The sequence below is a fragment of the Vicugna pacos genome, chromosome 2 (assembly GCF_048564905.1).
Source record: "Vicugna pacos chromosome 2, VicPac4, whole genome shotgun sequence".
NCBI classification, from domain to species: Eukaryota; Metazoa; Chordata; class Mammalia; order Artiodactyla; family Camelidae; genus Vicugna; species Vicugna pacos.
Genome location: NC_132988.1, coordinates 44684307 through 44709145, shown reverse-complemented (window position 1 = coordinate 44709145; position 24839 = coordinate 44684307). Strand labels below are relative to the sequence as shown.

The following is a 24839-nucleotide window of genomic DNA, read 5'->3' as shown; positions in this document are numbered from 1 at the left end:
ATCCATTAATTCTTTCTTGCTGCACTGCTTAGTATTGTGTTCACTCACTAAAAAGAATCTGTGCTCATTTTTTTAATTAAAAAAGAAATGCATAATCCCATAAATTTGTGCCAATTGTGAAGCCAGAAAATACAAACCATTACATCCACATTTTCAGTGCAAAAATTTTAAAACCACTTAAGACTCTACCCAGACTGGAAGCAAATATACCACGCTCAAACTAAATTCTTTTTGATTCTTGGCATAGCTGGCTATCAACTTTGAAAACAAGTGAGGACAGTTTAAGTCAAATCAAGGACTGGTTTCTGCCAAACAACTGAAGCTTTTTTTACTTAATCTTTTTCTCTAAATTCCAATTTAAATCTGCATCACAGGTCTACTTATTAGGTCATAAAAATGAGAGAAGAAAATAGACTAAAGTTATATAAAATATAAACTGGATTTTTTTAGCAACAAACTTGAGATATAGCTTAATAAAATGTATTCAGAGGAAGTTACACTTAGTGGCTTTCTGATAGATCCATATATATGGCACCATAAACTTACTGATCACATTGACCATCTCTTATGCATCTTGGTATTCAATTGGTTATTCATTCAACAAATATTAGTAAGTATCTAGTATTGTGCCAGGCAGAAGCCCTGTTAAGGATATAGCTTATAGTTGGCAGAAATGGCACACTATTAAAAATTCAATAATCTTAAAGTCTGACACATGTTAAAATTGAAGATGGAGCAAGAGTTCTTACTTTAATTTGGGGAATTGGGGAATTGGGACACAGTAGTCAGGAAATGCTTCCTGAGGAAGTGTACTTAAACTGGAATCTACAGACACATGCAAGTTAGCCAAGCAAAGAGGAGACAGTCTAGAAGCAAGAGAGAGCATGGAGCATTTCAGAAATGAAGGAAGTTTGATTTGGCTGAAGTCTAGTGTGAATGGAAACCTGGCACGGCACACAACTGCAGAGCCAGGTAGTTAGGGTCCAGATGAGGTAAGCCACGTGTGGTAGGCAGCCTCTTACAAGGCCACAAAGTTCCTCAGCTGTGTAGCTTTCAGCTCTTGAATACGAGCTGAATTACTGCTTCACTTTTAATGAATAGTGTACAGGCATAGCCCAAAGATACTGCAGGTTCGGTTCCAGACAGCCGTAATAAAGCAAATGTGCAATAAAGTAAGTCACACAAAGTTTTTGGTTTCTCAGTGTATATAAAAGTTATATTTACACGGTACTATAAGGCATTAAGTGTGCAATAGCATTATGTCTAAAAAACAATTGTACATACCTTAATTTAAAAATTCTTCATCGCTAAAAAAATGCTAACCATCATCTGAGCCTTCAGTGAGTCTTAATCTTTTTGCTGGTAGAGGGTTTGAAATATTGCAAGAATTACCAAAGTGTGAAAAAGAGACACAAAGTAAGTAAATGCTGTTGGAAAAATGCGCCAGTAGACTTGCTTGATGCAGGGTTGCCATGAACCTTCAATTTGTAAAAACCAAAGTATCTCAAAGCTCAATAGAATGAGATATGGCTATACAGCAAAAGCAATGGGCTGTTGCTTCCAAGACTAGGTTGTGGCTTCTGTTTTAGGTGCTGCCTCTCCCTCTGGGTCACTCAACCATCTCTCACTCTGAAGGAAAACCATGTGCCATGTCATGAAGCAGTCTTTTGGAGAGGCCCACGTGTCCTCTGAGGCTCACATGAGTGAGCTTGGAAGTAAATTCTCCAAGTCGTGTCTTAAAACAACTGCAGCCCTGGCTGGCACCTTGATTGCGACTCGTGAGAGACCATGAATCAGTATCACCCACACCTGGACACCTGGCCCAGAGAAACTGTGAGATAATAAATGTGTGTTCCTTCTAGCCAGTAAGCTTTGGGGTAATTTGCTAACACAGTAATAGATAGCTACTATGCCATGTTAAAAAATTGGGTTGAGCATTAATCTAATGGAATGAGAATTTGTTAAAGAATTTTAAGCAGGAAAGAACATTAAACATGTCCCTTTTTGCAATTTTAGACATTCGGTAAAATTGTCACAATAAGCCTCAAAGAATAACCTAGAACCACCCATGAAAATAAACATTTAAACAAATAACAGTTTCTGCTACAAAATTCTAGTTCTTAAGTTCAATATCCTGTATAAAACACTCACCTCACTACTCAAATTAATCAGTCAACAATCAACCTATTTCTTAAAAACTGGAGAATCTCCCCCTTCCTCTTCAGATCCACTGGCTCACTGGCTTAATTTAGGCCTCTGTCATCTGCTACCTAGACCACTGGCAATATCCTCCTAACCATTTCCCCATCTAGAATCTGGTGCCCTTCCAATCCATTTCCAAACTACCAGCAAAAAAGGGTAGCCCAAAGGGGTTTTAAAAGGGAGGGTTAATCACAGGATAATCACATTATACTTCATCAGATTATAGGAAATAATTTGATCTGCTCTGGAAGTCATACATATGCTTCAGTGACATGGCCCCTGTCTCTTCCGTATCAACTCCAAAATCACAACTTGTTACAATACTCCAAATTAAGTAGGCGCTCAAAAAAAAATCTGCTTAGTATAATTTTTCATCAAATTAAAAGAGCTGAACTCATTAATCAATAAGTACATTTGTCCTACGTGCATCTGAAAGAAAAAGTCACATGCTGAAGCACTTTTGATTGTTATCACTGCTTTCAAATATATGCTCCAATTTAGAGAAATTAAAATACTGTGAGGGGAAAAAAAAAGCTCTTTCATTCTTTTTGATCAGTGAAGCCAAACACGTTTGGGAAAAAATTTCAGACTCACATCTCATCAGAAAGCTGTTCCATTTACCAGCTTGACACTTCTGTGTAGCACTTCACAACACAGGATAAGCCCATGGCCCACTTGGGGAGACACTATTTTGTAAGTATTCAGAAAGGAGGCAAGATTAGTACCTCAGGAGTCATTAGCATTTCCAAAAGCATTATATGAATTGTTCCTGTGTGAGACATTTAACTATAAAAAGGAAACTGGTAATTAATTCACAGTCATTTTAACTGCATGATTGTTTCAAGTAATATTGATGTCATAAAATCCTTTAGCCAAGTAACAAACTGTTAAGTGAATATCGAAAATTCCAATAATCAAGAAAGCAAAGGTCTCTTTCTCCTCTAAAATCCAACAACCCTATCTATACAATAAAAATTAACAGAAGCGTTCAACTAAAATCTTAGCTTTTATTTACCTAAATGATGTAGCCATGAAGTTTAATGAAAAAATACACGCATTTATTCTTAAAGCTGCCTTTCACTGAGCAAAACTCTAATCATTTACTTCATTCCTTCTATAACATTTGACAAGATCAAATATTAAAATTCAGAGGTACCATCATGGTAGAAAGTGAAAAATACATTTTTTAAAATCATTTTGATTTTTCTCCAAATATGAATTAACCCTACATCCTACAGTAATACTAATTAGTCTGTAAGGTAATTCTGCAAATTGACACTCTTTTTTTTTTTTTTAAGTATGTAAGTCAAGACCAATGTCAAAAAATCTTTTGTAACTTATTAAGTAAATAATCAAATAAATTCTTCATTAACATTCTGAAATATTAACATCAAAAGGAAATGTTCATCCTGCTGTAAATCCAGCTTAGAATGACTGTTCAAAAATCTTTTGCGTTTTTTTCTAATCAGGATTAGAATAACCATGATGCAGTTAAGACAACCGTAAACATACATTTTTCTAACATTTTGAGAAACTGTCATTAAGTAATAACACCCCTCTAAATACCATGTAACAAGAAAAATTCATTTATGTCTTATTTGCAATTTACACTTCACTTAGATGAATCATAAAAGCATCCATGGAGAGAGATTTAAAAATCATTATATGACAATATTTGTTTAATAGAAAGTGATGGCTTAAATGCTACAATATGTTTCTTGAATATCTTCACATTAAATAGTAATTGAACAAAAAGCCCCCTGGTTCTGCTCAAGGGCAAGTCCCACAAAGCTCCTCATTATTGGAATTTCCAACTTGGAAGCCAAACTAAATAACAAGGAGTAATTTGCCAATTAGAACTTCCTGCTCTTTTCTCTTTATTCCTTAAACACCATTCAGGGGCTGAAGCGGTCAAACACTTTTAGCTTCAAAACAGCAACTGAAAGGATTTAATTTGTGTCTCTCCAAGGTGAAGCTGTCAAGAGGCAGCCGTGATGCAGTCCATGTCCCCCTCCAGCAATTTTCCTTCAAGACAGAGAAGTTGGTTTCCATTCTTGCAGAATATGGAGTTTCCTTTTCTCATTTCCCATTATTTCATTTCAATTAATGACCTTCAAATTTTATACTTGCGTAACTACTGGGCTGAAGAAGGTTGAACCAATGTGTCCCTGGAATCTGCTAATGTCTTCAGACCAAACCTGTGTGTATACCGGAAATAAAGAACTTCAGAGGGGCCTAACACAGACTGGAATGAGGACCAGGAAAACTGTGTTAAGCCTCAAACTGTGTGGCCCTAGACAGGATCACAGTACTCTGTTATTAGCGTAAGCCATGGCAAGACAGAGGGTAGAATAACCTGCACTTAGAGATCCTTGGCAATATTTGCATTTCTTACCTGCATTTTCCTAATTGTAATCCGAGTCTACATCTTAGCTTATTATTCAATTTTAAATGTCCAATGATGAACAGAATTTAGATGCAGACTTCTAAATTGCAAACATATTCACAGATTAACACTAAATCAGTGAAATTCGGTACTCTTTTCCAACCTAAGGAGACCTGACATGAGGCTCTGGGCTTCCCCATTGAAGACCCACTAACACTAGAAAAAGAGTCTTCACGTTGCTCACTGTGAGCCTGTACAAGACCCCAAGGGAATTGCTCACTCCTCTGAGTCCTGCACCAGGAAAACTGGTTAAGGAGAAACTGCTTTCAAATGTTTGTTTGCAGACAGTACTTGTAATTAGGGTTTTTCCCCTCTTTAATCCATCCTGTATTAAATCTGTACTGATAATTCATTGAAAAATGGAGTAGAGTATTACTATTTGTGTATTTTAAAAAATCAGTCTTACAATGAGAATGTGTTACCTCTATCAATGGATTGCTTGAAAGGTTATCCAGGTTGTAAGAAGTTATTTTTATCATAGTAGATAGCAGGTCAAGAACTCTGAGCTAAGAGGTGACAAAGATTCTTCTCATAACCAAACTTAAGGCAAGCTCTTCTGACTTCTTTTTCCAGTAGGCCTCAACTTTGGGGTTCCATGTTCTTCTCTGCATTGTCCCATTTTAGCAAGAATCATGCTAAGTTGGCTTAGCCAGAATCCCCCATCCTTGATATCTGATCACCTTCAATATCTGATCTGCCAGGCGATGTGGGATCACTTAGCCCTGCCTTTAACAAGAATCTTGTTTGTTCACTTGAGCCAGAACTCCTCTTAAGCCTGAGGTTTCTTAGTAATTTCTACCTGGTGGCTTCCACCCTGCACCTTGGCTATAAGTCCCCACTTTTCCTTGTTGTGCGTGGAGCTGACTCCAATCTCTCTCCCACTGCAAAACTCCATTGCAGTGGTCCTTATACATATCTCAATAGTCTCCTGAATAAAGTCTGTCTTACAGTTTTTAACAGTGTCATGAATATTTTTTTCTTTAACAGAGGTCAGAAGATACGAATCCTTTTTAAACTGGTTGTTAGGACAAGCTTCCTCACTTCCTAGGCAGTTTTAAAAGCGTATGGGGGTGTAAATTAAAGTGAAAATAAACACTGTAGAGATAAGGTATCAAGAAATACAAAAAAAAAAAAAAAAAAGCTTTTGCCTCGTTGCATCCGAGGAAGCAAGATGGGTCACCAGCAGCTGTACTGGAGCCACCCTAGAAAATTCGGCCAGTGTTCTCGCTCTTGCCGCGTCTGCTCAAACCGGCACGGTCTGATCCGGAAATACGGCCTCAGTATGTGCCGCCAGTGTTTCCGCCAGTGCGCGAAGGATATCGGCTTCATCAAGTTGGGTTAAGTGAACGTCCTTGAATGCATAGTCCAGCACATCTACCTTATGCAGAAACAATGCTAATTCCTTGTATATAAAATAAAAATTTCAATTATGAGTGATTTAATTTTTAAAAAATACAAAAAAAAAATTGAACTTCATACCAGTTTTTACTATTACTGTTGTACTACGGAAATGTTTCAGTTCAAATAAACTAGATCAACAGAAATTTATAATAACAGAATTTAAAACTTTAGCAAATCTTAATGATCATTTAGTTCTTAACCCAAACCACATAATTTTCCAGATAAAAAATTGAAGTTACAGAAATGATTTAATAACAATATTTTAAAATTCTAAGAGGTTGATTTTACTTATACATTTTTTGTAATTAATCCTAAGTATTACTTAACATGCAAAAAGAGTAGCTTATTGTTACCTTTATAAAAGAACTTCAAAATTAATTTATTTGAAACAAATTTCTATTCTACAATCTTGCCAGATGCCCAAATTAGAAAATATGAAACTCTCTTGGATAACTATTTATCTGTCACCACTCATAAAATGTCTCCTGAGTCTGTCACTTGGTCTCTACTCACACTGCCCCTGCTCTTCCAGGAGTTCACCAGCTATATCCCTGCCACCATCTTGCCTGGTTCCAATGCATCTTCCATACTGTTGCAATAATTATTTCTCATCTACAGTTTTGATCTTGTCATTCCCTTACTTTCCAAGCTTTGGTGGCCCCTTATCACCCCCCTGCAGCATGGTATTCAAGGACATTCTACACTCTTGCTTTGACCTTTGACCAGTTTCCTCTGCTGCCCCTCCTCCTCCCACATTTGGGGGTGAAGCTGCACCAGCCTTCACCACTCCACAGATACTCATGCCCCCATGTCTTGGCTTATGCTTCTCACTCTTTTGGAATCTTCTTCCCACCCACTTCTCTTCTCCCCCTTCTCTATCTTGCATATTTTCATACATCTTCACTTCACCTCCTCTTTGAAGTCTTTCTTCAAAAACACACAAAATAAATCAATTGATTACTCCCCCACAACAGTTTATTATAACAGCACATTTATTTGTATTATCATATCTGCCCCTCTGAAATAGCTTCAACCTCAACTTCCACATACACTCCAAAAGCATCAGCTCCCTATTTATTTTTGTAGCCTTCCTTTCCAGCACAGTGCTTGTATACAGAAAGTATTCTATAAATGTAGAATCACTTTGGCAATAAATTCATTAATTGTCAATAGACAGTGACCACGTGTCATTTCAGAAATTATTTCCTACTGGGACATTTGCCATCATTATACAGAAGTTAAAAAATACTGAATAACTTAATATATATTAAATTTCAGCAATTAAATATTGAAATATATGGAAAACTACACTACTCTTAAATGTTCATCAATTGATATTAATTGAGCCAACTGAAGTGTATGACGGTGCTGTGCACTGAGGTGATTTTAAATATCATTAATAAAATATAATCTCTTCCCAGGGGAGCTTACAATCTAAAAATTATGACATTGGCAACATACACAGTTCTGATTGTAAGCCATAAGCCATATGTTATGTCACTGAGGTTGGGAGTTGTTAAGTACAAATGAGTCTAGAAAACACAGAAAATCAGACATCTATATGGATGTTGAATTGAGATCATTGTGAAATATCTGGCTCAGTGCTACCTATATTTTATTTTATTTGCAGCTTCTTTCTTAAATAATTAGGATTTTAATGGATGTAATGTATACATTTATGAAAAATGATGTGAAGCATATAATAGCCCACTGTTCTACAGGATTAGATGGATGATAATGCAGATACATATAAATGATCAAGAGGCTATTTCTGGTTTTCACACTTAATGAAAGGTTTTGGATTGATTGTTTGCTGGAAATAATTTTATATGAACATCTAATGAACATGTAATGTAAACACACACACTCAGTCTCTAATTTATCTAAGCTACTTCAAAAAAATTGGTTACTATTACCTTGAAATAAGGAAAGTACAGCCACACAGAGGCCACTGCAATACTATGAATGATCACATTCTGATCTATTTTTCTGTGACTTTTCTAAAAGCCGTCAAGCCCCATTGCGATTCTTAAAATGAGAATCTATTAGGCTTCTTAAGTTTCTAAGGTCTTTGGCAGTTCTCTCCTGTCTAGTTAATCAAGTAATACCTCCTAAGGGTACTTATGAGATGAGCAAAAACTGTGGTCATAATTTCTAGACTGTCAAGAACACGGAAATTTATACTTTGAACAAACCCCAGGGATGTTACATAGCAAGAAGTTCTATTTCAGTCTGGGAGTTAAAAAAAAAGAAGAAGAAGAAATACAGAGATGTGGTGAAAAGTTTCTTGCAGCTATCTAATTTATTTTAACAGCATGTTTCAAAAATAATTATCATTAATAGAATCAACAGTTATGAAAGATAGGAAAATTGCCTCTAAAGTGAAAGTGTATGAAACAACTATTTTATAAGAATTAAACTTGATACTGGGACCTTCATGTCTAGTGACAAATTTCCACACTGGAATATATTATATACACATTTATATTCTTCCCATTCTGCTGTCTGAATGATTAATTTTAGATCTCAAGATGATCTATACACCAAAATGTCACTGAGTTTCTTGAGAAACTCTTCACTCTTTTTAAATTGATGCATAATTGACTTACAATATTATATCAGTTTCAGGTTTACAACATAGTGATTCAATATTTTTATACACTACAAATGATCATCACAGTAAGTCTAGTTACAATCTGTCAACATACAAAACTATCACAATATTAGTGACTATATTTTCTATGCTGTACATTACATGCCTGTGACTTATTTACTTTAAGTTTGTACCTCTCAATCCCTTTTATCTATTACACCCACCCTCTACCCTCTCCCCTTTGGCAACTACCAGTTTGTTCTCTGTATCTATGAGTGTGTTTCTGTTTTGTTATGTTTGTTCATTTGTTTTGTTTTTTAGATTTCACATGTAAGTGAAATCATACAATTGTTTACTCTTGAGATTGTATTTCTTGACTGAAGCTTTGAAATTGCAAATTATGTTCTCTATTCATTTATTAATTTAATATTTCCAATTGTGCTAGCTCTGCAAATGCAAGGGGAAACTGTTATTAGATATTAATCCCTGCTTTCTTGACTTCTATTTTGGTTGGCTGAAAATTAATTAGATATGACCTGCAAAAAGATAAATTTGAAATCTTTTCAAAAGGTTTTTAACTTGGCATAAGTAGTTTCTACGAATGTCAATAGATGTTATTATTTAGTACTTAGTAAAAAATAATATATTGTTTTCACAACATGGTGAATATACAAAATGCCACTGGACTATATGCATTAAAATGATTAATTTTTTCTTATGTGAATTTTATCTCAGTGAAAAAATACATGAATGTTAACAGGGATCATTTCTGTCCCACTGAAATTTACTTACAAATTAATAAAAGTTCTAACGAATGATGTCTTCCTAATCATAAAGAACCTTCTAGAATTGCTATTTCAAGGCTCTTCTCAGACACACTAGACAGTTGGCATTTGCTTCATCAACTCTTCTGCAATAATATAAATTACCTTAACTACTGAGTAACCACAGAAAAAATATTTTATATCCATTAGAGTCTCAGTATTACTGTTTTACTAAAATTTGTTGGTGAAGTAATTTATGTAAGATAGATATAGATATTTTTCCCAGTAACCTGATTTTTAAAAATTCTTAATTCTCCTGAAAAACAAAATCTAGCAACAACATCAAAAATTCTTTAGTTAGTATCAACCAGTTCCAAGAAGCTCTAGGAATCCTAGATATATTGGAAATAAAATCTCGAACTCTTGGGATACACAAACCAACATTCTCTGACTTACCTTTCAATTACTTCAAAGCTGGCTAATCTCTCACTGATTCTTAGAATCTTTAATGTTTCTAAACTTGCTCTGGACATATGACTATGCTCTTATCTGATCTAACTATGACAGGCAATATAGGCCAAGACTTTAAAAATGATTCCTATCTGGCAGATAATGCTAACTCGGCCTGCACAAGAAGGTATTCATTACAATGAATTGTCTGTACTGAAAATTCTGACATCTAGGCTGGTTGTTAAACTTCCACTTAACTGAATGTTTGACTAGATCTAGCCCAATATTCCCTAATGATGTTCCTAGATGAAACATATGTGTTTAGAAGAACTGCAGTTTCAAGTTTACCAATTCTCTATATGAATAGGTAATTTTGAGAGAAAGTATGACTTTTAAATCAAAAGGAAGTGAGGAATTAAAATCCCAAAGTGTGTCAACTTAAGCAAAGTATACCAAAAGTTTCTTTTTTAAATTAACTTCTCTACTCTTGAGATTTCAATCAGAGGAAATCCATTCTATCTTTTAGATACTGTCTTTCTTTAGTGGACAGGAGAAGGACCTGGCAAATGTATCATTAACCAGCAAGGGGAAAAAGATGATCCTATTATACCCTCTCTTAGTCTCTATATTTATCCTCCGTATACTTAGATCTTTCTGACCACAAAGGAAACTGATATTACTCAAGGTATTTAAAGCGAGGCAGAGAAGATGTTCATGATGTTAAGTATATTCATAATATTAAAGTTTCTCTTCTTAAGCAACTCTGGTCAAGGGAGCAGAAATCTAATCAAATTTTACAGTACTTAAAGATAAGAGTCACTTGGCACCCTGGTTTCCACTATTCAGAAACAATTCTTTTCCTTCTTCTACAAGAACACTACAGAAACCAAGAAAGAGAAACAGACAAGTTGTCTGACCTCCCTTGTTATCCCTCAGGCAATTGGGGAAAAGCAACACAAACCTCGGTTTCCAATTTATCATTCAATTTTCACAGTCATAAACTACTTCTCAGGCTTTAAAACAACAGGATTCTAAAAGGACACTGTAAGGCACTTAAATTCCAGTAACTGAACTCAGATGTATGAGACAATTTAAAATCTTTATAAAAACTTCCTGTTTCAGAATTCCCTAAAATAGAATCCTAGAAAATCTGTGCACCAAAATGCTACAGAAATAAGGTTAAAATAAATGCACCAAACATATCTCTAAAAAGTCTTGGTCCCTGGTAGACAATCAATAAATCTTTTGAAGGTGTCTTAGGTTATACCCTGTCTTTGCTAATCAATTAATTTTGGTTGTGAATGTTCAATATCAATTATTATCACCTAATCTATCACAGATTATCAACAGACCAACAGAACAATTCAGTTGTTGAAAGTTCTATTTTGTTCACTCAAGCTGAATGAATTTTCCTAAGACGTCAGTACATTCAGGAGGTTGGTTAAGCCAGGCACCATCACATAAGTACGCTAGATATGATACATAAACAGGAAAATTAGCAAATGCTTTTGAACAAACTGAATCACAGCAAACAAAAGGCAAAGGCAAAGACGACAAAGCAGAAACAAAGTGCTTAAAGAAAAACCATGGTTTTGGCACTGATCCAGAAGAAAAACAAAAACTGTCTATTAGGTACACAGTCAGAGTAGGGCCATTTGTCAAGAGACTGTAGGAACAAACTCTAAGTGGCTGTCTTACATGTCTCAAGAGGTAGAACTGAGCTGATGCTGTCAACTGCCGGTGCTGTAGTTCCAATCTCAGGAGCTCTAATTTGACCCTCCTGAGAAAGAATTCCAATTAGAAACATATAAAGGAAGCCATTTAGACATGGTGCTTTGGGACAAGTCTGACCCAGTGTGTCAATGTCAACTGAAACAAAAAACTAAAGGAACTTTCTCAAGCATGTTGTCTATTCTAGATAAAAGCTAAGGACCTCTGAGACCCAGCTTTTGAAGTAGGCCTCCCCGGACTAGAATGAGGACAACTAAAATACTGAAAGCTGGCTTGCCTTTTTTTTTTTTTTTTTTTGCCATGTCTGCCTGGTATGCCTTATAAAAACTGAGGAGTACCACAGCAAGCTATGTGTCATATTCTAGCAAAATTAGCTAGTTAAAAATGTTTAACTCTTAATGGTCAAACAGCAAGCTATGAAGAGTATTTATCTGTAAGTGATTTTAAATCTGGCTTCCCATGTAGACTTGCCATCACTGACAATTCCTTTTGGAATTGCCTCAAATCTCTACTATGTTGGTATTACATCAACTACAAAGCAAACTGATCTGTAGAGATACAAAAACTAGGGTCTGTTTGGGGATTTAAGAGGGTAAGAGGTATGGGAAAAAAAGGATAATTTAGGATTTCAACTGTAAATCACACAGAAACAAGAAAATAGAATGAAACAAAATAAAAATTCACTCTGTTTTATCCAGTTTTTATTGCCAGTGAACCACAGATCAAGGGTTCTTGCAGTCCAGCAAGCCTTTGAACCTCCTAAGATTACATGCAAAAAATTTTGCATATGCACTTTTCTCTGTGTATAGGCACCATAGCTTTCACCAGGTTCTCAAAGGAGTCTGTGACCCAGTAAATTTAGTAGCCACTGCTCTTATTTACTCTGCTTTGCATGTGGATTCTAGCTACCTCTGATAATATCTAGAGCACCTGTTTCATTTTTGACCTAAGCTTGACAAAAGCAAAAGCATCTGGCAGACAAGTGCACAAGATCTCGTGCAAGATCATGAGCCTACAGTCAATTTTCTTACACGTAGCTCCTGAATTTGAAGAACTTCAAGGGCACTGCCAGGGAGGGCCAAGTGATTAGAGGAAACTAGGAGCCATATATTATGGATATTCCCAGTTGATGAAGAAATCAAGATGAAAGTTCACAACATGAATTTTCACTCAATAAAAATTACTGGGATTTTTAAAAAGCCCCTTTCTTCGAGATCAAGTCTCAATTGAAAATATAAGTTAAGACAACTAAAATCCAAAGAGCATACTCCAGCAAGATCATAACCATTTTCAATTAACTCAGCTCAGGAAACTGTCCTTGGCAGATGACCTCCAGAGTATAGTGCAGACAGTCAAGTTGTTCCATAATTTAGTCAACGAAACAAGTCGTGGTGCTTCCTGTGGGGTTTCCCCAATATATTCACTTGTACTATTTCATAACTCCTCAAGGGAATCTTGAAGACAGTATGTACAACGTGTTTTAACTTCCCTAAAGACAGGTGGCCATAAATTCCAAAGCATTTTAATACTCTTGCTGCTCCTGATATATACTCTTACTTATAATCTGCTGAAGCAAAATAAAACCATTGCTGCAATTTTATTTCATATTTATTTTAAAATCACCAATCCTGTCTTGTTAAGAATTTCAAAGGCTACTGGTAACAAGACAACCATGTAGTATAAAAAAATACATCTTTTACAAGTCCCGCAGCCTGTTCCTGCCCAGGAGGAGCAGTCGCTGACACCTGAAGCCAGCCTGTTGGCACTGAGCACACAGTCCCATGGCCACTGCTGCTGAGCATGGCGTGGAGCGTCGTGCCTTGCCCGGCACCAAAGCACACACAGGATCAAAGGCATGCACATAACTGGCATGCCATCATCTACAGCGCTAAAGCCCCTGAATGCTTCTATATAAAACTACATGGATGTTGACAAACCACCTGTTGGACTAAAGAAAAAAATAAATTGTGCACCACTTTTCCCTATATGCTCATATAAAATTTATTCTTTGATTTTTTTCAATGCATATATTCTATTTTAAATGCTTTGCAATATCCAGCCTATGGAAAGTCATGACCATTTAAATTAAGAAAAAAAAAAGAAAGAAAGAAAGAGAGAAAAACAAGTTTTAAGTTCCTGCTTATCAAAATGCTTTAAAGCTGTCAGGGAGAGGGGAGGTGGGGCAGGGGAACTATCCTTGTTATTTACCAATCTGTGTGCCTTCCTGTGCTTGGCAATGTTTTAAAGTTAATGGGAAAAAAAAAAAACACACACACACACACAGATGAATTTTTTTCAATGGCATTGCTAACTCTCCCCACTAAGAGTTTCTAGGAAATACTACCAGAAAGCTGCATTATGCTATACTGCATAGTCTTCTATTTAGAATATGTTGAATATATAGCACAATGGTAATAAGGCAAGGCAGAAATAAACAGAAAAGACAATTAAACTAGATGTTTATTCACAATTACTGGAATTAAATGTAATCAGTGGATTCATAGAGGTATGTACATGGTGTTATGCTTCAGTGATTTTTGGAAGGCTTTACAGGGAACAAGCTTTAGAATTCTGAAGAGAATACTCTAAGTTCTAAAGTTTTAATATGATTTTTTTTGATAGGCAATATCATCACCTGGTTCAAAATTCAAAAGGAACAAGTGACGATACGGCGGAAATTCCCTTGCCACACCTATCCCTAGTCACCTAGTTGTTCTCCCTATAAACATCCAGTGTTAACACAGAGGTTTCTTACAAGACCCAAATACTGCTTCTTTGCTTGATAAAGACTTAGGCTACCAACAACATTCTCGTAAGTCTATGGTATTTTATTATATATTGGTATAGTATGCATTTTATTGTATAATTAAAAGCAACTCTGTCATGTATTAATTAGCTAGATAATTTTCATAATGTATATGGATATCAAATCATTGTGATACACACTTTAAATATCTTACAATTTTATTTGTTAACTTTATCTCAATAAAGCTGAACAAAAAAAATGCAACTCTGTAATAAGGGAAACAATCTAGAAAAATAGACTTTCAGTGTTACAAAATATCAAGTAAAAAATCTTTATTATGTGCTAAAATTTCTTACAGTACTCCAAAATAGAGAGGAAGATAATGAACAGGAACAAAATAAAAGAAAATATAAAATACATTCTAGATGAAAAAAGAAAATGGCAAGAATATCGTAAAAAGTATTCTCTACTATATGGGGCTTTAATTAAATCTAAAGATACTCTTCAAGTCCAACTGAGTATATTACTCAAGTGGCTCTTACTACAATCTAACCTAATGTTTCTAATGCTAATAGTGGGGATTCTGATGACAATTTTTAGAAGAAATAAAACATATAATTTATAAAATGAGTCAGTTCTCACTTTTCTTCATTCTAGAGACATGCATGAGAACACCAAAGTGTGATGGAGAATCCTCTGCTTCCACTTCTCTCACCATCAGCACCAGCTCATCATCCTTTGCTGGGTCCTTCCCGCTACTGCACTAACTCCCCTCAGGCTTTCTTCTAAACAAATATAATGGCTAACAGTTAAGTAATGGGATAGTATGAAGCAGGGTGTGCAGTACAGAATAGATGACTGAAAAAGAAAGAGCTATGGAAAGCATTCAATGTGAAGAAAAGGATCAGGAAAAGTACCTAATCTTAGGTATTCCAAATTCATAAGGCAGGGTTCTGGACCTGGGGGTGGAATGATTGCTGGTTTGCTGTATTATCAACATTGGGAACTAGTGTAGCATTTTGAAAGTGAGGAGTGGAATCCTCAGGAACAGAAGAAATATTGGTAGGCTAACTGCGAGGGCCATGAAAGGAAGTCATCAGAAACAAACGGAACAAGCTACATAAAATAACGCAATCAGAACAAAGAGACTGGTAGCAAAGTAGGAATTAAAATTGATTACCAAAGTATAAATGGAAATACATAGTTAAAATCATGCACTTTCAAAGAGGTCAAAGTGTCAAATAACAAAAAAAAATTGTGAATAAACCAATTTCTCTTAGAATTTGTAAATTAAAAACAAACAAAAAGACATCAGGCTGGAGTGGGAAGAGTGTAATAAAATCACGACTACAGTTTAAACACAAGGGTTAAAATCCATGTTGGTTGTTCTAACTAAAGAAATTTACATTGTTTTTCTTAACTTAGGGTCAAGATGTGTCCATGAATAAGTAAAGGTCTAAGTGAAGGTATAATTCCGATGCTCGTCTCAGAGCTCCCTGAAAATTGAGCATATGTGTAAAGTCAAAGAGAAGAAAAGAACAGCTTGCTGGTTCATTTTTAGAAATGTTTGAATCACTAAAATGAAGTCAATCAAACATTTTAAGTTATGTTTATAAATACAGCAAACTATTAGAAGAAAGTAAAACTGCCTTGGAAATTGGCCATAATTAACCTAAAATAATAAATATTATCATGAGTTTATGTTAGTCAGTTTTAAGGATGTAGAAGGCAAATTGTCTTCAAATTGAAGGTAAAGGAAAGCAGAGGAGATGTCTGCTTATTTCATATTTTTTTAATCTAAGTTTGCCTTGTTGCAGTTGATCGTGGATAAGCCACCTCCGCCCAAAAGTTCCCTTGTGACCAGGCTCTGTCCATCTGCACAATTTAACACATTTGTTCTAATTACTGCAAGAGTGGCTTATTGTTGGTCCAACAGACAGCCTGTGAGCCAGAGGTCAGCAGGAAGAGCTGTATGACCCAACCACTGACCCCAAGGGACAGCCAGTGACCTGTTGGCCTGACCTGTAAGTGAGGAAAGAACTAAAAATTCTCATTAGGATTCACTGTTTTTCAAACTCTGCATTTCAAAAAATAAAGTTTTTACATAAGTGTACCCCCAAATCCTTTTACCATTCTGCATACTATATAAGTGGCTGATTTCCTTTCATTACAATAAATCATTTTATTATATAAACTTAAATATTGTTAGACTCCGGACATTTTATGCAATAGATGAGAAATATTTATAATATTTTACATATTTCAACTCCTTTATATGGTTTGCAACTAGAGCATGTTTAGTGCTTCTCAGTTAGGGTAATTTTGCCCCCGGGGGATATTTGAAAAACTCTGGAAACATTGCTTCTCATGAATGAAGGGTGCTACTGGCTTCTAGTGGTTAGAGGCTGAGGACTTCTGCTAAACATTTTACCGTGCACAGCCCTTCCAAAACAAAGAATTATCCAATCCAAAATGTCAATAGAGACAATGTAGTTCTAGTTGACAGAAAATCATATTAGTTTTTGTTATCTGATTTGCCTTACAACATGGTAAATCAATTCTCTTTTTCTTTAGCCCTAACTATCTATATCAAGTAATAGTATATCATATCTATAACAGAATTACCTGGATTGATTGTTTAAATATAAGCTTCCTGAACTCTTGACACTGAATTTGCATTGTTAGGGAAGGGATAAGGGAATTTGTACTTATATCCAGAGCCTACTGCTCCTGCACTCTAAATTTTAAGATCAAATATTTTCTTCATTTTATATAATAATTTCTTTTCCATACAAATTCCAAAAGTTATGGTCCATTTCCTTACACAATTCAAAAAAAATCATTATTCCAGTTACTACATTAATATTAATATTTTAAAGTTATACTGAAGCTAGAAAAGTTGTTGGAGTTCACTTTTAAAACTTATTTTATAGATGGGAAAATTAAGATGAGAAGTGCCTGAGGTCACAGATCAGTTAGTGACCTAACTAGGGATCTTATGTTAACCAGGATAAAGTATGAAGAAGTTGTTTACTTCAAACCTCAGGCAACAGGTACCATTTTAGTGAACCTTCTCTCTACAGGGCCCTGAAGTTTCCTAGTGGAATCTGCTAGTCATTCCAATACTTTTGTCCAAGACTCTGCACATGGGGCTAGGAAAGCAATGTTGAATAGAGAACTTTGAAAAGCACTTGAGAACACATTTAAGACACTACAGAATTCAGTTCAAATTAGCATAACATACTGCAGTTGATATAAACAAAGGCAATTGAAGATATAGCAAAGGAAAGGTACGTTAGGAGAGGCTTCTTGTAGAAGGTGAGTCTTTAATCAGAGTCTGAAAGATGAACAGGAGAAAAATTAACTAGGAAGTGGTAGAAGATATTTTTATTCAAGGACTGGTATAAGCAAAAGCCCCAAATTAGAAATTAGCAAATCAAATTGAGAAGATTGCAAATAGTTTTAGGTTTCTGGACCAGGGAGACCATATTGTTGTGGAATCAGAGATGAATTTGTTGAGATTAGCAAGGCAATGGATAGAAGGGAAAAGAATTGTCAAAAACCTCCAAGTGCCAAGCTGTATGGATTCTCCGGACACCTGCAATTACTATATATCACCCTGTTTTGTTTCCAGCGTGGTACTTATTACTCCATGGAATGATCGTATTCATTTGTTTACTTGACTTTGTTGGTCTCCCAAAGTGCAATGCAAATTCAATGCACTGAGAGTCTGGATTGCAATGATGAATGTCTAGAATCAAGGAGACCACTTTAATATGAGTTGGCCTATGAAAGCTATGGAAATCAGAATGGGCATGACTGAAAAGAATTAGATGAAAGCATCAAGTTTACTGCACTCAGTTTGCGTGCCCTCATCCCATCCTCCCACCCACCACCCAATCTGAACATTGCTCTCTGGCCAGAGCAGCCTCAGCAGCCACAATTCCAGAGGTCTTGGAGCCAGATCACTGCCACAGCTGATGCACCCGCTCAGATGCAGTGGCCCATCAAGGCCCTGTCTGACAGAGACTGGCTGGACCAAAATCACAGGGAACTGGTATCACGGTGACTGCCTGGAAATGCCAGTGACACAACCTGGAAGGGCAGAGGAATTAGTACCCTGCTCTCTGGGGGTGTGAAATTTAATTTTAACTAATTTTAAAGAAGGGAGCCAGTGGATAGATTCTTCTCTATTCCTCTCCCTGAGAGACTATTCTGACATGCAGTAGCTCATATGTCCTCTCAGATGATGACCCATAAGTCTGAGAAATCTTTGGGAAGCTTGTTAGAAAGCTGTGGCCAGGATGGAAATGCACTCCCTTGTACCTTCCACGCTACCTCCCTTGCTCTGCTTTTCCCCTCACCTCTGCTTCCCTGCGCTTGCACTCCCCAGTAAAATGCTAACATGTAAGCCTCTCACTCAGGCTGTTTCCTGGCCATCCTTGGCTAAGACAAAAGTTATCCTATCTAGTAAATGAAATGCAACCCAAGCACTTAGCTGTATTGATTTCCAATCTATTTGAGTAAATCCAGCAAGGCTTAGAGATGTGTAAAATGTTATTAAGTTGGTGGCATCCACTTTAAATTGCCGGTTCATCAGCCTAAAATTGTTTCCACCGGATACTGTTGCCTTTGCTACAGCCATGTAGTAATCAGTTCTCCAGAGTGTTTTGTTTATACCACTGGAGGATATGCAAGATGGGATATGAAAGAACTAAGGGTGAGAGAGAGGTGGGCTAGCGACATACAGAAGGGAAGCAGTGGGGAAATTGAAGTAGACTAATTGCAGAAGATCAACTATGTCCCCTTTGCAGGAAATTCTGCTACGAGTGCTGCACAGCAGCCTTTGGAAGCCTAAACAGCATAAATGGCTAAAGGTGTTTTCTGATGAATAAGGCTTTACTTCCTTGGCAGGTAACCGAAGTCTGACTTTGGGAACAGGAACACCTGGAAGCCAGCTCAGCTCTTGAACTACTCCAAATTCCTCATATCGGGTTCATTATAAGAAGCCACCTGTGTCTCTGTTCATCAAATCCTACCAGTTTCTGGTTCTGATCTGTTGCAATACACCAAAGAGTCATTTCTAATTATAAAAGTAAAATAAATAATTCATGGGGATTTCCTGACCCTTCAGCTTAGAGCCAAAGTGAAATTGGTCTATGTTGATGATCACAGAATTGCAAATTGCTTCAACACTTCTGCTAAGTAATTACCTAATCCAAGTAGTAAAACCTAAGTAATATGGATTCATTAGTGGTACAGCTCAGTTTTAATTAGTGAAAATTATGAATTGCAAAATGTTTTCTTAGGAAATGTTTGTGGAAGAGAATGCTCTGTATTCACCAAACTCTGTTTTCTTTTTTTCTTGGGCACATAATGGAATGTGGACAGAAGTAATGTGGACTGCTTTTAGCCCTGGCTTGTACAAAACGCCCTCTATGCAAATCCTCCATGATTTTGCTCTTTCCTTAGCCACTGTGTGATAAGAAAGGAAGACAAGGCCCTGAAGGGATGTTAGCCCAGGGACAGTGAAAGGATCCTGAATTCTTGAATGAATGAAAGTAGAGACATCTCTTTCACCCCTACACTTCCATTCCCCAGATTGGAATACGACCTGAGCAAGCAATACAATTTTTCATGTTAAGAGATTGGATTTGGGGCAAATTGTCAGTTAAAACAGTGAGCCTACTGTGACTAGTTCAATACAGTTTTAGATTTGTAATTTAACCTAGATTAACAACATTCATTTAATCATTTACTTAACAAGGATTATTCATCTTATTCATTCATCTATTCAACAGGTCTTTAGGAATCATGTTTTAATGAGTAATTGTGCAAATCAGTTTCTCTAAATGGTTCTACCTCGTATGTGGATGCTTTTTGTTCTCTTAAATATTTTAAGCATTTCCACAACAACTTGGTTTATATATTATCAATACGAAACTTTCAGCCCAGTCTCTATGTGAATAATCACAATTAGGTCCTGTTTGATAGACTAGCACTTTCCTGCTCTTTAATAATTCATTTCTTACTAAGCCTGGTTGGATGGCTTAGAGAAATGGGATCCCTGAACCCTTTAGTTCCACTTCATTCTGTGGTTTTAGACTCCATACCTGAACTCAGAGAGGCATCTTTCAAACGTTTGCAATAAAAACTAGAAAAACAACATATGATGGTAGTCATGTAACACCATCTGCAGCTAGAACAAGATTGTACATTCTCTGAATTAACAAAAATAAGAATTCAAGTATATACATTAAGTTTAGCTTAATTTCAATAATTAATAAACAAGAAACAGCAACTTTAAAAAACTTCAAAGTTTCATAACTTCCAAGCAGAACATGAACATGTTGTCACAAAGCCACTATGCATTAGGCTGAGTCAGAAAACAACTTCTCAACTCTAACAACAGTCCCCAAACAGGGTCATCTCTAATAGTTTCCAACCATCAGCATAAAAAAAAAAAACCAAGAGAACATGAAGAAAAATTAAAGTTAAAGCATAGGCGCGAATTTTAAAGATCTTTAAAGGGAATTTCAAATACTCTGTTAAAAAAATAACAAAGATTAGTAGTCACAACGGTGTAAAAAACTAGTGAGAAAAATTACAATTCACAGTAAGCATATGTTATTTCCATAATGTTAGAAATTTTAAAAATAAATTTAATGTAGTATAAACATTGTGTTAACACAGGGTTTGCTACTAGAAGAGGGCTTGTACATGAACAGCCCTCTTCTAGTGACTACATGCATATTATTCAATATTGGTGTTTCTTGAACTGAAGCATCTTCAGCATCTGGAATTTCAACATTAAAAACTTCTGATTTCTTAGGCCTTTGCTTTAAAAAGATGACAATTTTCATTTTAGATTTCCATTTTCACTTTTTAAAAACTTGGGACAACAAATGAAATTAGCTCAAATTTTCTGTTTAACAAGTGACACACATAGTACCTGAACTTCAAATCAGTGCAGTTCAAATCAATGTGAACTATCTATGAGTGTGTGAAAGTGTGTGTATTTTTAGTCACAACTTACAAGATGAGCTAAAGGTATTCAGTGGCATATTCCAGATTCCCCAACGGACAACAGACCTATTTCATTTGGCATGTCTGTTAGATCAATTATCCCAATCTCCTTCCTTCCATCACTATGCTTCAAAAAACTCTATGCCTTCCTTTTAAATACAGCTGGGACTCATTAGCTCCTTTCTGCCAATCTAACTATCATTCTGTCACTTTTCCTTCTTTCTCTTTATGTCCTCGACCAAGTAAGTGTCATTTTCCTGCTTTCATTTTGGCTGGGAACTCAACTGAATCAGCTTTCCAACAAATCTGGTGTGTAGAATTCCAATCTTCCCTATTACTTTTGGCTCACAAATAAAAACAATTAAGCCATCTTCTAGTGGTGCTCTGACTCTGCTGTTTATTTGGGTTCCGCATTCAGAGTTGGAACAGGTGCCATTTCTTCCTAGGGCCTAAACATCAAAATATTTGTGAAATGGGCTTTGCACTCTGTATCAAGTCAGTCACAGTGAAGCATATCAAGTCAGTCACAGTGAAGCATATTTCCAATGAAAATGGTGCTGGTGCTGTGAGAACACAAGTCTTATTAAGGCTCTAATTGTCGCTCTTGGCCCTTGTTTTTGTCTCCAAAAAGTAATGTCAAGTAATGATCTAATTAATATGAATCAAATATGCAAATTATACCTTGTGACAAATGGCTTTTTCCAAGAATTCTTAATTCCTTCTTTTTAATTGCTGAGTGATATTAGACATTTCTACTGAATTTGATATATCTGACAGTTTCCTTTCATTCCAGTGAGTGACTGGGAAATCCGCAAGAATAAAGTTATTTATAAGTAGTAGGAAAGTATTACATAAATAATGCACCTCTGAAATTGGAAAATGAATTTTAATCAAACTTCTATTAAATGGATATGTTTAATGAAGTCTTTGTTAGTAATTTTTTTAAACAAATACACTCTTCTTGAATTTCATAAACTGGAAGGAAAATGAAAACTTTGCCCTGTTAGACAAAAGTTTGTAAGGGGAAACAAAAAAACCCTATAGGAATTTGTATAACATCTTAAGTAGATTTAAATAATCCTTGAAATTGAACCAGAAGTACATTTTATAAAAGTCATCTTTCTCTCTCAAGAGTCCCATTCAAGATAACATGTGTGCAAATCCTAGCCAATATATGGCTGCAAAGTGAGGCAGGGGACACATCAAGAGTGGAGCCAAGTTTTCCCTGAGTTATGCCCCATAACTCCTTTATATTTTCGATCACTAATTCCACCTATGGAGCACAAAATAAAGTCTTTTTGCCCACAGCTTACTGAATGGACAAAGAACAAGTTTGAGAACATTCAAGAAAAACAAATATTTATTGTACCAGGCACTGTTCTAAAAATGTATCATCATAATGTTTTTAGCATTTTAAGAAAAGTGTCAGTATAATTATGTTTGTAAGGATAACTGACGTGATGAGATTTTACCCTGTCCTCTACTTTCTAAGACCAGCTTCTCTTCTTTTTCTCTCTCCCTCCTACTTTTCTTTTGAGACATATTTAATGTACATTAGCTTGGAGCTGGGCACCCTGTGGACAACATGGATACAGGCTCTGACAGTCTCGTAGAAAAGGCCATCACTGAAAAAGCAAAAGTGAAAGAAGTCAAAGATATTGTGGGGCAAATAACAGAGGGAGCTCTCTACAGTGACACAACTCACCAACAATTTCAGATAGATGGAGGTGGAAGGTTGATGGATGATTTCTAGTACTAGAGAAACGATTTAGACAAAACTGTTCATCTTGCCCTCCATTCATATATATCCTCAACTCTTTAATCCGGTCAGCTTGGGCAGAGAGAGCATGGAGTAACAGCAACTAGCCAAGCTTTCAGACTGCCATTTCTGAGGATACCAAGAAAGATGAACTAGGAATTGAGAATCCAACTCTCCCACAGTGGTTCATCATTTCTTCAGAAGGACGCTCTGCATCTTGATGAAATATTAAATGAATCATGACCGTCCCTTGGCCAGGGTTGTTTTCCAGGTTATTGTGAAATTTCAGTGATATCCCTCTGAACTCTCCCTCCACATTCTTGCTTTCTATCCTGGCTTTAAAATGTTGAAGATTTTAAGTAAATTTACTACAGCCCTCTCACCATCATGACTGAAGAAATACTACCAAATAAATTAATTAAAGAGCAAAAGCAAGTACCAGTAAGAATGGAAGTTTCTGCTGGTTCACTTTGCAAATGCAACATAGTTCTCTTGCTTTGCAGTTTCTCTATAAATTAAGGTTCTTTCTTTTAGTTACAAATAGGAAGAGATAATTATTTTATCATGCCAATGCATTTTACTTCATGCAGCTTACACACAAACATACACATAAACAATGCTCAGTCATAAATGAGTCACACATTTATATTTTTATTTATAGTATATCTTTTGCTAAACTCAAAATATGCCTATGAAGTTCTAGTTCCTGTTGACATATATGACTCTCAGGAGCTGTTATATATCATATTAAAGTTTCCTTGCAGGGGATGCTTTTTCAGGGCTGTGCCAAAAGTTTAATCTGGAACCAGACAAAACTAAACCAAGCTGTGATCCAAACTACTCTAAATTTTGACTCAGAAAGCATTACAAGCTTATAAAATAAATGAAATATTAACCATTGTGGAGAGAATCAAGTATTTTTATAAACTAAATTTCTTTAAATCTCTTGATAACCTCTTGATAAGAATTCGTGGAATGTCCAAGTTTGCCCTTCTCCATCCCCACACCTGGGGGCTGAGCCCTGCCCTGGGGACCTCTCACCTGCACTACTGCATGTGTCTTAGGCTCCTCTTCCCCAAGTTCTGCCTCATTGTACCATTCTGAAAGTCACCTCACTAAAAATCTAACAATGTCATCCTCCTTTTTAAAAGCCTCCATGTGCTTCCCACTCCGTAAGGGATACATTTTAGTTCTTTAACTTGGCATAAATTTCCTTATACAAATTTATTCCCACGTTACCTCTCCAGCCTCAACTACTATTCCACTTCATCCACTCAGCCTGTCAAGCTACACGCAACACCTCACTTCTGCCCATATGTGCTCCTTGGTAAATCCTGTCCTGTACATGCTGTTTACTTTCCTTAAAATTTCCTTTCCCTCCATTCTCAGCCTTCTCTGATTTAGCCAGGAATAATTAGCAACATTGTCACAGTAATCTGTTCACCTTTATTATGACACGTACTCACATTCGTCTGTATTCCCACCTCCATCACTTGCTGTAGCCTTAATATTCTTTGAGGGCAAAGACCATGTCTTGATTATCCTAATGTGAGTGCTTATATACCCATATCTCTATCTATAGCCACCTATCACCTACCTGATGCTTAATATACTCAATGACAGCTGAAAAAATGAATTTTCTCAATGCATACTTAGACTGAGCTGAATCATTTCGGCTAAGTTGATCAGATTCTACTACAGCTCCAGGGATTTTAACTGAG

At 36.1% G+C, this 24839-nt stretch overlaps 2 protein-coding genes and 1 pseudogene across 3 annotated transcripts in view; 2 read left to right on the top strand and 1 right to left on the bottom strand.

Annotated features, from left to right (window-relative positions):
- Positions 1–24839, bottom strand: part of COL25A1 (collagen type XXV alpha 1 chain) — a 409478-nt gene that overhangs the window by 272198 nt on the left and 112441 nt on the right. The window lies entirely within an intron of this gene.
- LOC116285478 (small ribosomal subunit protein uS14-like) lies at positions 5802–6085 on the top strand. Its single transcript, XM_072972757.1, has one exon. The coding sequence runs from the start codon at positions 5820–5822 to the stop codon at positions 5988–5990; it is 171 nt and encodes a 56-aa protein (XP_072828858.1). The 5' UTR covers positions 5802–5819; the 3' UTR covers positions 5991–6085.
- Positions 22945–24839, top strand: part of LOC102542641 (40S ribosomal protein S3a-like) — a 91611-nt pseudogene continuing 89716 nt past the window's right edge.